The 16,036-nt window shown below is 38.4% G+C and overlaps 1 protein-coding gene across 1 annotated transcript in view; it reads right to left on the bottom strand.

Annotated features, from left to right (window-relative positions):
* Nucleotides 1-16,036, bottom strand: part of SMARCAD1 (SWI/SNF-related, matrix-associated actin-dependent regulator of chromatin, subfamily a, containing DEAD/H box 1) — a 48,916-nt gene that overhangs the window by 17,800 nt on the left and 15,080 nt on the right. Inside the window, exons 4-9 of the mRNA XM_064449963.1 lie at nt 13,013-13,190; nt 10,922-10,985; nt 7,185-7,273; nt 5,115-5,204; nt 4,379-4,463; nt 2,509-2,900 (exon numbers count right to left, since the gene is read on the bottom strand). Coding sequence (XP_064306033.1) covers nt 2,509-2,900; nt 4,379-4,463; nt 5,115-5,204; nt 7,185-7,273; nt 10,922-10,985; nt 13,013-13,190 — 898 coding nt within the window. The remainder of the gene's footprint in view (nt 1-2,508; nt 2,901-4,378; nt 4,464-5,114; nt 5,205-7,184; nt 7,274-10,921; nt 10,986-13,012; nt 13,191-16,036) is intronic.

Genomic DNA, 16,036 nt, shown 5'->3' with positions numbered 1-16,036 from the left:
CACAGCCCTGCTTTCTGCTGACCACACCTTAGTTTGCCCACCCCTGCATCCCCTTCTGCTCCTCTTGTGTTACGATCCCTGATTCCCAACAGGGGAGACCTGCTCCTCACGAACTTCTGCTCTGGCATCTCCCATTTGGGCATCACACCTCCTCTTCTGTCCCAGCTCCAGCTTGGGCTTGCTTCTACAGCACAGGCACCTGAGACCACCCTTCCAAGCCTCCTGCCCGCAGAAAGTAACGTGTGATTTTAAGTTGTGAATATGAGTAATACTCAAAGGCGCTCTTTCAGAGCACACATCCCAGTGTATTTTGTTACCTACTACTCTCCCTACACACACAACAGATCTGGAGAGAGGAATCACTTCTTCGAACGAGGAGAAACGACACCTAAAGCCTCAAGGACATACCCGAGCGCTGTTTATGCAAGTTAGTGTTTGAGAGGAGGCAGTCCCAGCTAGCCATCTCCAGCACTGAAAGCTAGTGTATGGGCACTTCTAAATTGCCCAATAAATTAATCCTTGTGAGCAAGGACGTTTTCAGCTCTATTTTTTGAGAACCATGTTTGTTAAATTTTTTTTCTGTGTATTTTAAGTGTTACTAGATCAAGTTAAATATCTGTCTTAAATGTCTGCTCCAAAGAATAAGTATTTTCAAGCATTTTTAATAAAATCACAAGCTTGCAATTTGTTTAAATCCATCTGAAAAAAATTAGTCCAACTTAAAAGCTTGTCTGGAATAAAAGCCCCCAACATCTTAAATTACATTTTCCTGGAATAAGATGTTCAATTTCCAAATAAGCAGGCTTTAGTCTTTATCTCAGCCTGAGAACCTAAAGATCTTCCTCAATTCTAATAACGAACAAGTGGTAACAACTTCTAGTGCTTTACGCTGTGTTATGAAAGATACTGTTACAGTAAAAAGAGACCTTAAAACTTAGCCAATTCCTTTAATATTGAAACTGAATCAGCTCTCTCCATTATTCTACCATTTGTTAATTAGTAGGCAAAACATTGGTCACCGAGCTACTGGATCTTTATAAACCATTAAATCCACACTGATATGAAACATCTGCTAAAAATGTGCTGCAAACTACTTCTACTCTGGGCAAGTATTCACAATACTACATAAACATGTGGTTGCTGACAGCAGCAATCTTCATGAAAGACAAATTTTGAATGCAAACAGGCCCATGCAGCTTTTTTTCTGTGAAATATTTTACACAGAGAAAAGGAGAACAGCCCTGTAGCAAATATTTCTGCAAAGATTTAAGCTCAGGCAAAATCCAACAAGTTTAGAAAGGAACATCCGTGTGACAGATGTTCTGTGAGAAGCCAAAGGCTTGGGGCAAAACGAATTTCTTTTGCAGCATACCTGCACCTTATATTTTTCTTTCAAGTATCCTCCTCTGTGTCCCCCCCTTGCAACACAACGTACAAAAACGAAAAAAGATCATTTTGTTTTCCTTGAAAATCTGTATCTCTTACTGTTTTGTGGTAAAACATTTCATACATTGAATAATATATGTTATTGTTTTACACATATTGAAGAAGTTCTGTTCTGCTCTGAAAAAATACAAGCAGATCTTGCACACATCAGTGAGGCAGGTTTTAGAACACATACTGATGAAAAAACATACTAATTACTCCGTAAAAGGGCCTACGCACACTTACTGCTTTAAAATCCAGAGCACTAATAAATTAAACCAAGAAAATCTGCCGTAATGCACTGCAACTTTCTTACCAGGACATTGCTCTTAGCAGGTCTGATGTCTTGCAGTTAACTGAAACTGCATGAAATGTGAAGCCAACAAGCAAATCATGGGAAACATGTGAAAGTAACATCCCAGTGATAGTAGATAATCTACTTACCAAGCGATATCATTTTCCCTTCTGTTGTGGATTGCTGTTCAGCCTTCTGATGCTTTACCTTTTATTAATAAAAACACAGCAGCTCACTCCACTAAAAATGGCTGCATTGCTCAGCTAGCAAAACCATGCTAGAGACTAAGCTGCAGTAGGTTAAAGAAAAAAGACAGGAAAAAAAAGACAACAACTGCTTCTTGTATGAAACAAAATATCCATGCTGGCACCTTCAATCATGGAGCTACCCTGGAAGCTGCTGCTGCTATTCAAGTGGCTGCAGTAAAGGTCCTGCCACATTCTTGCCTCCTGCATTGGTTTTCAGCTACAAGAGCTCAGAGCAGGCTAGCAAACACCTCCTTCCCAAGTGAAAGCTCTAATTTCTTCTTCTGCAGTGAAATCAACCAACTTTCTATGCTACAGAGTGAGTGACAGTAATGTCAGCCAATCAGCTTGAGTTTTCCAGGAAAATCACCCCTTAATTCATTCAAAATCAGGTCATATGACACTATTTGAAATGCTATTGGCTTAGGAGGAACATAGCATTTTAGCCTAATCAGGGTAAGGCCACCCATCTAAGCCTCCCTAGGCTGAAGCCACCTTGACTCTAGGCAGGCTGAGGATAGGAAAAGAAGAATGCAGACCTACCAGAGCCTCCCAGCTGTTAAAGGGCCGGAGTGCTATTATCTTCTGAGCCTTTTTCTGAGAACACTGGGGAATCAAAGTCAGTTCACTCGGGGAAGCATCCTGCAGGAAGCTGAGGATTTTCACTTTGTAGCCATCATCCATCACTTCGTCACCGCTGCTGTAGTCTTCATCAAGGGAGCTACCACCGTCTTCAGAAGCAGACTCATCCTCCAAGTCGTCTGTTTCTCTTTTAGTACTCCAAACATTCCTTTTGCCTTTGTCCTTTTTCTGAAAGCCATTCTGCTCTTTCCCAGAAGATTTCTGCTTCGGCTTCTCTTCACTCTCATCACTTCTGCTCTTGGCAGAGGCTTTAGTCCAGTCAGATGCTTCGCTTTTGGGAGGAAATTCCATGCCTATGCATGCAATATGGAAGGCAACAAGTCAATGCATACTGGTTAAGGGCAAATTAAAACACACTCTTCTTCCAAAATAAACCCAATATAGATATAAAACACAATTCTAGTATTTAATACACAACAACTCAACAGCAGGTGTTACTAAGAAGAAAAGGAGCAAACAGCATGGAAGTCTGTTTAAAACATAAATAGAGCCAACTGTGAGTCTAAGATGAGCAATGCTAATTTGTATACTGCTCAAATAGCAGAAGGTTTTAAGTAACTATCTTAAAATACAGATGATCAGCACTATATAAAACACTTGAGCTGCAGAAGCTCCAAGGTAAGAGCAGATAGTTAAGAACTCTGATGTATCACTGGGATGAGAAACTGGTCCCACGCCACTCAACTGCAGAGATATTAATTCTGCTGATTTCAGAAAACAAGCCTACTTTCACCAGAAAAATCCATTTTAATCCATTTTAATGCATCTCAGTACAGCATTAAAGGCGGGACAACAAAACCATGTACTTGTTAAAGAAACTGGAAGGATGAAGTAATTTCCAAATTCCAAAATAACCGTACCACCTTAAAGTAAGATAGAGGTTATTTAACAGAATGCAAGCAAGTAATTTTCAGAAGTGACTTGCACGGGTTTTTCTTCCTTCTCTGGAAGAAAGCATTTGCAATGCTTCCTCTTCTGCCCAATCCCACCTTGCTGCTGATTGATGCCAACTCCAATGTCTACCTTCACAGAAGCAGCAGCAGCAGCGAGGACCCAGCCTCATGCATTCTGATAGCTCTCTCCACTCACAAAGAATCCAATTACGAATACTATCCTATCCCAAAAATACTTAAATAGCTTATACAGCAAAACATACATGTATATGACAGTGTCTAACACCCAGAAGTAATCAACTTATTAAATAGCATTTGGGTTATGACTCGCAGATTCACCTAGAATCACAGTTCTTGCTCCCTACCACATTTAATGCAGTGGTACTTCTAAACTGGCTGCATAATTTAAGGACTATTTCTAGGATTTTTCTCTCATAGAATATATTTTAGAAGGATAAAATAGCGTATGCCACTTGTCACCTATGCAGTTATTTGCATTAACTGATTTACAAATTACTCCAGTTAAAAAACCAAAACCTATTTTTAAACAAGCAGGAGGGGAGCAGGTGTCAGCTTTGACACATTTCGTAATATATTTTATGATATAGCCATCGGTAATTACAACTTCTTATGTAAATCTGCATTAGCAAGGCAAAGATATTTATCTCTACTTACACAGCAAAAGATAAAATAATCATGACACTTAAAAAGAAAAATTGAATTTCCTTCTTTTATCCTCCCCATAATAGTAACTTGAAGTATCAGTGCAAGTTTCTAGGCATAGTCCTGTCAGGACTGTCATTGCTGGACACTAGAAAAGGTTTGTATTACAAGTCTGTTTTATCTTGGGATAAAACGCATTATAAATCTGTCTTTACCCTCATCATCTTCTGCAAATACTTTCAGGGCCTCCAGTGCTTCATGAAACACCCAGTTATGTTCCTGAAGTACATCTCTCAGTTCCTAGTAAAAGACAAGAAAATTTGTATTGTGGCGAGATAAGCAAAAACTAAGTTTCTGTGCATAACATCATTAAGGCACTAACACAATTTTAATTGCACAAGGCCAAAAAACCCCTGTAAATCAGATTATTCAAAATAGAAGAAATCAAAAGGAGAAAACCCTTCCATTTTTCCTTATACAGTTTAGGCAGAGCTGCACTCCACTTTTCAAAAGGTTAAGAGCACACATAAACAAGCTTTGGTTCCAACAATTTAAAGCACAGTATTAAAATGCCCTGACTAGTTGCTGAGAATTGTCAGGTAATACACAAATACAAACTGCATGGTATATCTAGCCATCCAGGGGAGAAAAGCATGTGAGAGAGGGAGGGATAAATTCTCCGTGCAGTTTTATAATAGGTCATGGAATTTGACTATGCCAGGCTGGTCATGGGACCAAAAAAAGTAGGATGAGAAGTTCCGTATATTCCTGATCACATCCAACTGCTTTCAGTTCAGGGCAAGTTACATTCCAAAAGCAGCAAAGACCTTCCTACCCCCGGCTCTTTCCAAGTGTGATGCTGGTGTAAGGACTGTTTCATTTGGACTACCAAGAGCTGCAATTTTCTTAAGACATCAAAAACTGATGTGCCATCAGGAGACATGAGCTCACCTCCTTATCCAATCCAGGGAACGTATTTTGCAGCTTCTTCACAAGCATCTCTTGCCTCTCCCATTGTCTTTGGGGTTCTGACTCATCCAGCTGTGTTTAAAAAAAAATCTATTAGTTTTAATGTAAATTACAGATACAGAAAAAAAATTTCAAAACAATTAAACGTAATCAGTATTGCTTATCCTGACGTGCTTTTGTCATTTAGAGTGGCTCTTTAAGACAAATCCAAGTTGCAGAAGTGATTCCTCATACATAGCCAGTCAAAATAAGACCAAAACTTTCATAAGCATCGAAAATGTCTTCAGTCATGAATGACTGGCATTCTTTACTTGATAAGCATACACTGTGGAAAGTTACATACCAAAATGTAAATAATTTAGAATTATCTAGTTTGTATTTCTTTAAAAAGTTAGTGATTCTGGATGACATTTAAGGCAGAAGATGGCAGGGTTAACAGTAATTTAGGTTAGGTTACCGAAAGTGCAGTATTTAACCCACCAGAGTCTATAAACATGTCAAATGGTGTGTGTTCATAGAAGATTTACAGGTAAAAATCCACAAATACTGTGCCACAGCACCATGGAGTCACCTCAAAAGCTGGCAAAAGCTTTCATCAGCAATAGCTTCACTAACAGCTACTATCAGCCTGCAAAAAGGAAGGTTTCTTATGAACAAGTGCCAAAACTTCTACATGCCACAAGCTGCTCTGTTATGTATTCACCACAAAGAATTACACAAGTTTCTTCACAGAGCTTTGAATGCAAAGTGGTTACAGACCTACTTATCTACAGCAGAGATGCCAACAGGTTTGATCAATATTTACTTTGCTCAATGTCGCTATTTGCTAAGAGAGCACAAACCAGATCACCCAGAAGCACTCCGAGGAACAGATGACACTGTTCCTTTCCTCCATGAGCCGACGGTATTATTAAAAGTACAGTACATACAATAGCTGGCAAAGTATGCTCTGGTCTTAAGAACCAGCTCAGGAACCATAGGAAAAGCAACAGCAAGAAAAAACCCTGCAAGTTTTCTCACTATGATTCTGTACTACAAATTCTGAAAACCTGTGTTTCAGCTTTATTTTTCCCATTCCTTCCCCTTTTAACTGTAATTGAACTGTTAAGCACAGAACTCAAGACTCCAGCATAAAACCAGTTCCAGTGAAGCATTGATTGCTAGGCTGGCTGGGTAATAATTTAGTAAAGTCTCCTCTGTAACCTAACCCAGGGGTTTGGTGAGGAAGAACAAACCCAAACCCCAACCCCAGCAAATCTTGCCTCACAAAATTCACAGCTCTCCTCCAGGAAGTAGGGGAATATCCAAGTAATATTTTTGCTTTCATGGAAAACTCTGCATTTTCTTCATTCTGAGGACAGTATTTGGTTAAATTTCAACACAAATACAGTCGCCATCCTCCATCCAGCCTCCAATATTTACTGTATAATTTCCTTTCTCTACCATAAGTGGTTTCCTCATGACAGCACTGTAGGACGGTGCATAAAATCTGCCAAATACCAACCTGAATGCACCAGGACCATTACATAGTACCTATTTATTAGTAGAGGTCAAAGCAATCATGCCTTTGAAAGTAACCAATTCATTCCTTTTAAAGATTTCCCAAAGTCATAGTTTCAAATATATAAACAAACAACATTACTCTTAAAACAGAGAAGAAAAATAGCAACAGATGTTGAATTTCATCTGAGCAAACACAAGGAATGACCTGATGAGGCAAGGCGATCTGTAGCCTGTATAACTCCCACTGATGTTCACAAGAACTGAATGGTACACAGAGCCTCATACACTGCTACCTACCATCAAGCACTCCCACAAAAGCAGTGAACAGGCTATTGGGATACAAATCCACAAACACTAAAGAACAAAGCAGGTAATTCCATTCAGAATTGCCAGAGGAGAAGAAAGTAGAAAAACCTAATTCAGATGGCAAGATTTGAATTTGATTGGATTTTCTGATAAAACACACCAAGTTCATGATGCCACTGTCATTGAACAAGTCTGGTAATCCACTTATTTTACAATGCACAGAGAGAAAAACCCAGTACTTACATAATTAGCTTTTGGCTTTTTTGTGACTTGCTCATTTCTGTCTTTGCAATTTGTGGGAGAATCCTTTAGTTTCCTTTTACGAGAGGCAGCTTTAAAAAGAATTGAGGCATAAAATAATTACTTTCATTAACTTCACCCTAGAACAGTAGGATCATCCAAAGCAACACTATAGTAGCTACTTATTAACTGCACAAGATGTTTACCAGTCCCTGTAACGGCTTCCTATTACAGCCCACAGATACACTGAAGCTTCAAGCAAAGCAGCTGCTTGAAAGTACATGTTTATTTACCTCTAAGTTTTCTTTAGTAGTTTGGCAATTAATCGAGCAATTACCCCATATATAACAACTGAAACAGCACTTATGTATATATACATATATCTAAATATAAATATATATATAAATTGCCAAGTATTTTACACACAAGTTGCATAAAGGTATACGTCTGTTTTTACTCAAGCTGACTGCTTTTGGGAAGTTGGTATTTAATCAAGGCTGAACCCCAGTCGTGAGTTGGAATATGCACATCATTGCCAACCTGGAAGTGCTGATGACTGATTTCTGGCTCAGGTGCACACCAGAGAGGTTACCACTGAAGAGTTTTCAACATTAAATCCCAATGTCTGAAAGAAAACTATGCATACTAAGTCGGTGATAACTAAATATCAGCGATAACCACATTACTTATGAATAGTGCATATGAGCCAGAGCTTTCTGAATATCTTTGAGCGCTGGTGACGATCAAGAGATGATCATCTTACGATTAAGACCTGCCCACTCAGGAGCATTCTCTTACTGCCACCATGCACAGCTCATGAAGGCAAGAACACATTATGACTATTTCTGGACATTAGCTTTGCTTGAAGCAGCAACTATTACCAGACAAAATTATTTGCAAAATTCCTAGTCCACGATCTGAAATAGTACTGCAAGTTAATCTTTTTTGGAAGACTAACTGCAGAGCTTTGATGTCTGATAGCAGCACTTCTGGCCAACCTCCCCTCCCAGACTGCCAAAGGACACCAGTGGAAAAGCACACAGAGAAAAAGCACGCTTGCTTTCCAGTCCAAAACACTGATTGGATGATCAAAACAGTTTAGTTGTGGAACATTAAGTAGCCACATCTTTGCACAAAAAGACATTTTGTGACTTTCAAATAGATTTTCCACTAGACTCATTCACTCTCTCTGACAGAGATGTGATGTAAGTATTTTTTAAAAAAATCATTAGAACATCCTAAAGGCAGAAAAGTAACGCATCAGCAATTCTTCCTTAAATGAAGGATCTGGCAAGAAACACCAGAACACACTGATAAGATTTTTTCAAAGTTTATGTATTTCTATATGTAGGTATAAGCATATACAGGAGGCACAACTCAAAGCATCCAGAGAACATGCCAATGGAGGGGAGGTGGCTCTCCCTCACCTTTCAGACCTTGACCTTTCTGATAACTTTGTTTAAACAATACTGCAAGAAAAAAGCCATGCTTTCAGCTTAAGTCTGAGAAATATTCATTTGTCTTGATACCAAAGCTAAGGGCTGTCAGGCTGCTGTTGGGTAAAACACTAGAAGTCACGGAGACCTCATGCTAGTACTGCTTAAGCTCAGTTAAAACTGCACTCAGGATGGATGATTCTGAACATGAGCAGTGGCCTTGCAAGCCTCTTTGCCCTAAAAATTACATGTGCTCCATGTAAGAATATTTTGAATACCTCCCTGCTTTGAAGTCATAGGCTGAGCACTCAATAATCTTTGAGGAAACCCTGATCGTGAGCAATTTTAGAGGCAATTGAACTGTAGCAAAGGATCCCAACAGTCTCAGGAACCTATGAACACATAATTATTTAGAAAAGCTGTGGTCTTCTGAAACTCACCACATCTGCAAATGACAAACCCGCCCCCCCAACTTTCTGAAGATATTCACTTTGCAAGGTACACTTAATTACTTCTTCCTGTGCCAAGGGAGAATACAGCTGAGGGGATGAAGAAACTCTATTACTGCTGGACAGGGACCATCCTTGGAGTGGAGGCAGGGCACAGAGGGCCTTCCAGAAGAATCCTTGTTTTCCCTATAACTTTTATGGTTAATGAGCAATGACAAAAGCAGCTCCAGGGTTTCAAAGTTTAGAGGGGCATCTGTAACTACTTCCACTGTCATTTGCTGCTACCACTACCAAAAAAACCCACCTTATTACCAAAAAAACCCACCTTATTACTGTGACTTTCCTGCCATTACAAAAGAAACAGTCATTTCTTCCTGTTCAAAAAGCAGTGAACATCAGACAGGTTTACATGAGGCTTCAGCTCAGAAGCACCCTCACCAATCTCATGGTTTTCAAGATGTACAGAGAACAACACCAGAAAAATCATAAGCAGCAAGTATTATAACTCCATACCTTTCATTCATACACATATTTTCAGTGTGTGACATCTAATCTGCATGCCTATAAGTCATCTGCAATGCTTCTTGTTTTAGCTATATACAACTACTGAATTCAAGCTATAAATACAAGTTTTTTGTCATTTTGAAAAAACAGAAAAATTTGAGGACTGGGACACACTTTTTTAGCAAAGCCATGCAACTGTATCCTGTCCCTGACCTCTCACACAGTCAACACTTAACAAGTAAAGCGTATCATAAATCGACATAAATAAGCAGATGTTCAGTAATATCTCAATTTTTTAAAAAGTGTCCAAAACAAGGTGATTTATGCCATCACTTTCAAGCGTGCTTACTCCTAACTAAACATTTTATACAACAGCTGTGATTAGTGAGAATTTTGCTGCCAAGATTCTTCTGTGAGCTCATATTGAAAAGATGTGAAAACAGCATTCTTAGATCAACAGAAAAACGGCCAAAAGGCAGGACCTATGTACCAGAAATCAAAGTGGTTTAGTTCAAACACGTGAACTGCAACAAAGTTTAAGGACTTACACTACCTTAAATTGGTTTAATATTAATCAAAACCTTTGAAAAGTAATCACAGTCTTCCAGGAAGGGATTTTTCCAGCAGCAGCAGCACTCAGAAGCAGTGTCTCCCTCAAAAATATGCGAGCTCTGGTTTTCTATTGCCAGCATCCAAGAACTCCCATCTATAGAATCTGATCACGCACACAGCAATAACCTCAAAATGTTGGTCTGGTTGGGTTAAAAAACAAAAACCAACACACCCAACAAAAACCACCACCAAGGAAAAAAAAAACCAAAACACACCCAAACAAAACAACCACAAAAAAACCCACAAAAGCAACCCTTCATTAAAACTAGCTCAATGTTTTAAAGCTTTCTGATAATTGTTAAAAATCTTTTAAGTTGTATATAAAAATCAGAAGATTAAAATACGGTAAGTACAACAGGGGGAACCGAATTAGCAAAATATAATCTACTTTGGAAAAGGAGTAGAAATGTTCTCCTTTGGCACACGAGCCTCCTAGCTTCCTAGACATAGTGCTTTCAAATCCACAGGATACTGCATGAAAAGATACATGAACCATTTTAAAAAATAAGAGTGACTTGAAGAACAAATTCCTCTTTTCTGTTATGTTTTCGGATTTTAGTCTGCATCCTCTTCTCACCTTTGCAAAGCCTGTAATTTCAGTTTTGTGTTATTACAATAAACAATAGTATAACTTTTAGCTTATGATTTACCACTTTTTAAATACCTCCCAACCAATATTACTCCACTGAATTAGCTACAGCTTCTGAAGTTTGTAATGGCTATTTTTTGTTAAATATACCTTCATCATTGAACTTCAAACCAGCGGCTATTGCTTCATCCATTGTGTGTGATGATTCTATCAACTGCAAAAAAAAAAGTCAACTGCTAAGTGGTGAGATTTAATCCAGTTGAACAGAGGAGGACAATGACAGAAAGTGTGATTGAAATACACTTTAAAAACCACCCCAAAAATACATGTATTATAAAATCCAAGAACAAAATTAACAGGTACCAAATTAGTTAAGACTGATCACATATGCTGTATTTGGAAACACTTTTTAATCCAATCTCATTTATTATCGCTTTTTCTCCTACTTCACAAATACAGCAGGCAGGTTTACTTAAAAGCTTTTTTTAAAAAAACTAGTCACTGTTACTATCACAAAACCAGATGACCCAAAAACCTAATTTAACTCTGAAAATATCTGTATACTGTTATGTCACATTGGTATATTTCCTGAAAGTACGTGCATGAAACATAACATGCTTCGAGGTTTATCTATACTTCCTCGCAGTCCTAGATTCTTTCTTCATCCACGTGTGACCTCAAAGTAGACAATTTTTACAGATTAATTGGATGTTGAGACTTTTAGAATGCTTTTTTTGCAAGTGAGGTAACTGCAACAGAGCAAAATAGCCTAAAGGTTACAAATACAAAAAAACACAAAACATGAAGTTCTGAGGAATCCTGATTCCCAAGTATCTGCCCATGTTTGTAAACAGCATCTTAACAATTTTGCTATAAACATATAATTTCCTTTTCAAAAGGCTCACAATTTTTCCTTAATAGCCTTCATAAATTTCGTAGGGTTTGTCAGGACAGACTGTTCCACATCCTTCATGAAGCAACAACAGATTTGCCTAATATTCCTCTGTCTTCCTTCAAAAGTGTTGTGGATATGTAACTGCAGTCAAAAATTTGCACAGCTTCTATGTACTACAAAGCTCTGCTGATACAGGAGCCATCTTGCACTCTCCTGAGAACAAATACCGTCAGCACTACATACCACTGAGTAGTTAAAAACATCACTGAAGTCACAAAACAGTCAGACCACGTGTCATTTCTAGATAGTTTCTAAGCTACAATGAACTGTTATCACTCTTTGGTTTAAATATATTCTACCTGGCCAAAAGTTGAAGTTTCATACATTCCAGGCATCTACAATGTAAATTTTATTACAATTTCCGGGAGAAAAAAAAAAATCCCAAACCGCTATTTGCAACCCCTTCTTTCTTTCTAAAGTTGAAAGCCTACATATAAAGCTTGAGCCACTGGGAGAAAAATACCCAGCAAGGAGCACCAGTAAAATGTCTATATTTTTTTAATGACATTTCAACAACCAGGAAGCATAACAGATTAATTTAAACATATTTAGCTTTGAAAACTAAAGCTGATGAAAACCTAGTTACGCATCAGCACTGAAAAGTAACCTTGCTAAAAATATATTTTACTGTACTGAAGATATTTTACTGTAATAAGTCACCATAATGTTACTGTAGATTTGTACTGTACCTTGGACACTGGCCAAGAGTATCTCAGGTTCACATGCCAGCATTATCATAATAAACTATAGTAAATTCAAACTTACTCTCTTTTTGCCTCACTGGAAGTACTAAAGGCTTTGAGTATTAAATTTTATAAATGCAAGGGTGCAGCGTTTCATCTACTGGAAAAGATGGCAATGATATAAATATTTCTGCATTTGATCATTTAACTGCACTCCTATAACGGCAGTTATCAATAATTATCAACAAAGACAGCTGTAACAAAGATTAAATATCACAACAGAAAGAAATAGTAGAAAAAATTTCTATACATTGGAATTCACCATTGCCGAGTTGATCTAACGGTCTATATACATATGAATACACACACGTATATAACAAGTGTGTGTGTATATTCGTTTTTATAGACACATAAGTATCTGTTTATGTACGCACGTGTATATGGAAATATTACATGGCTGTAACATTCCCCTAAAATACATTACTTTGACATACCCTTTTGCTAATAAGAATTAAGGCTGTTCCCTCTAATAAAGCCACAGGCTTAGGAATGCTGCCTACAAAGCAGTCATCAAAATAAACCTAAAGAACAGAGCATTATTACTTGTAGTAATTCTTGGTCACTTTTTTTGGGAAAAAGTTCCTTCAGTGTTTGTAGCTTTGCATCTCTGATGTCTTTGTCTTCACTCTTCTTCACAGCTGGTGGCTGATCCACACCATTCACGTATGCCAACTGGGGTAGTTCGTCTTCAGGCTGCTCATCATCATCAGACTGTTCAGAACTAGAATGTATGGGGGAGGACGAAAAGAACCGAAATTTATTTTTGCTCATGAATGTTTTAGTCTATCAGAACATTACTGTAAACCAAAACCAACAGGATCACACAAAATGCGTTTATCTGCATTCAATAACACCGAATCAGCTTGTACCCAAAGTGATACCTCCTGTTCAAGACAGAATAAAGCATATATGGTTAAGCACAGTCTTCTGTTTGCAGTAGACACATTTTAACTTAGCAAAGGAAAGAAGAAAGGAGTAACAGACAAGGGAAATTCCATTCCTTACTCTCATATTGTGCTATAAAAGGTTACTTGCCAATTTAGCAACAACCATCTTAACACATTTCATCATTTCAGCTACCTGAATTACATCAGACCATCTCAAGTTTGTCTCAGTCTTGCTAGTATTTATTTGCCCAACAGATAAACAGATGTGGAGAAGCTCTTTGTAAAGACTTTCCAGGTGCAGTATCAACCCTGTCCTAGTTCTCAGCTCACTGAGAAAGAAAATTCAAAGATCCTTACACCGCATCTTACACATCTAAACATGGGAAGAACCCTTCTGTGAAAAGCAGAGTCCTGAATTTACAGGAAGATTTATTATTAGAGCTAACCTGCAGGAAATGCTATTTTAAATAATATAAAAATGAAATATATTTTGAAATGAAAAGTAAAAATATATTTTTCACTATATTCAGCTGCACAGACAAGGGTGAACATAAGCACGGGTCTCCTATCTTACTGCCCTCCACAGACATGTAAAAAAGTCCTTTCCTGAATAAAAACTAATTGAACTGTATGGAGGGTGCCATTTCATAGGGATTTCATCAGAATGGCCTGCCTGCAGGTGTCTCTACACAGATATAGGTAAAAGACTAAAAAGAAACCTGTTTTTCCTCACTATATCTTTCTTTAGCAGTTGCAACAAGCAGATTGCAATACAATTCTGGAAAAAAAGTAGTAACATGCTGCTTACATAGATACACACTATTTTGAGACAACTGTTCATCAAATAATCCTTTTCTCCCTATTCTGTTCAAAAGGCACACAGTGCCATGTGGACTCTCTGGTTGTGCCTCAGAGTACAAAAAAAAATCCTCAAAACAACAAAAAAACCCACCCCAAACAGATTCTTCTTCAATCCACCAAGCTACCTAGTCGTAAACTTCAGAAGGTGAATCCGGCATCTACTTTAAAAAGTCTTAGTGAAATGGGATATTAAAATTCTATTAGCAGATTTCAGATCTTTTCGCCTTGATAAGGAAAAAAGTTTCTTTATAAACTACATATAAGAAGAAAAATCAATCCAAATGGAAATGCTAACACTGCAATTACCCTATCTTTTCCTATCAAGGATTAACATCTAGATACTTGTCAACAAAGCCAGTGTTGCAAACATCATAAATCTTGTCCTCTCTGTATAGTCACATTCTTATCAAGCATGAAGAAACACTCATTTAACCGCTAAATGAGTATGACTCAGACCCACAAAACCTTGTGTTAGAGTTCTGCTTTTTTCCAACAGAGTGCAGACAGCAACTCTAGTAGCGAAGCTTGCAGCACACTTCCTTTTAGGAAAGACATGATTTCTGCTCTATCCCTTATTCAGGGGTAAGGGGGGTTGAGATACCCTGCACAAAGAAAAAAAACACATCACAAAACCCCCAAACACTAGGTAACACGTGCACTAAAATGCACAGCACAAGACACTCAGTTGGCTGATTCTGTGCAAAGCCTGGCTAAATTCATCACATGCCAGAGTTCAAAGCCTGGCCAGATCCAAGCTACCTCCTGCCACACTCTCAATTTATTAGCTCAACTAGAATGCCACTTGTGAGACAGCCTCGTGGGTTCAGTACACATTGATTAGCACCTGAGCCAACACACTGTGCCAGAGTGTCGGGCACCGGGATGCCTGGTGCATAAGAGATCAGTGGCTACACAAGAGAAGTAGAAGAGGATGTAGCTTATCTTCATCAATCCCACTAAGAGGCTCTTTGCAGTCCGTCTCTCACTCCCAGTAATCAGAATACAGTACAGAAATAGCAAGCTGTGGCTCTGCAAGTTGGATCCTGCACAGCTTATTAGCGCCAGCTCCATATGGTACAAAACCGCTTGCATTGCTTCCAAATTGGGTTGATCCCAGAAGCAGTGTAACTATGTTTACACAGCACTGCACACAAGCCAATTCGGCGCATGCAACCAGCTTGCTGTCTGTATCCTTGCACAATCTACGACTTCAACCATAGACAGGAACAGTTCACTCTGCTAACTACTAATTATTTTCTTTTTTTATTACCAAGTATCTGCCTGAAGTTGAAACTTTAGGGAAGATGCATTAAATATTCCAGATAATAGCAGCAGGGAAAAGCATTATTTCATTTCTGCTGACAAGCTCCAGTAACTCCATGCTCTGCATAAAGACTGAAAATCTGGCAAGAGACTATGCCTGTTAAGGTTGCTATTGCCGTAGAAGTTTCCCACAGATTCATTCAGCCAGTCAAAAAAAGCAGGTTAAGCTATCTTGTTTTGCTTAGCACAAGAACGTTTAAGGGGCACACACCGCTACCACATTTCAGTCACACAGACATAACCAGCAGGTAATACATAGCAGCGGTTTCCTTAAACCATTCCAGCTGGTTGTGCAAGATGACAGTCTACTACTAGTCTCTCCTGCACTCTCAGTGCTGCCTTTCTAGCACCCACTCAAGTGACTCTTGCACAGCAGCCTGTTCTCTCCCAGCTTATGCAAAAATACAAATATCCAAATCACTAAAAAAAATTTTTTTCACAAAGCATAGCAAACCCAGCATGACACTAACACTTAACTTCAGCTCAGGAACTCTTA

This window comes from Phalacrocorax carbo, chromosome 4, assembly GCF_963921805.1.
Source record: "Phalacrocorax carbo chromosome 4, bPhaCar2.1, whole genome shotgun sequence".
NCBI classification, from domain to species: Eukaryota; Metazoa; Chordata; class Aves; order Suliformes; family Phalacrocoracidae; genus Phalacrocorax; species Phalacrocorax carbo.
The sequence above is the reverse complement of the archived record's forward strand: the minus strand, read 5'-3'. Positions and strand labels throughout refer to the sequence as shown.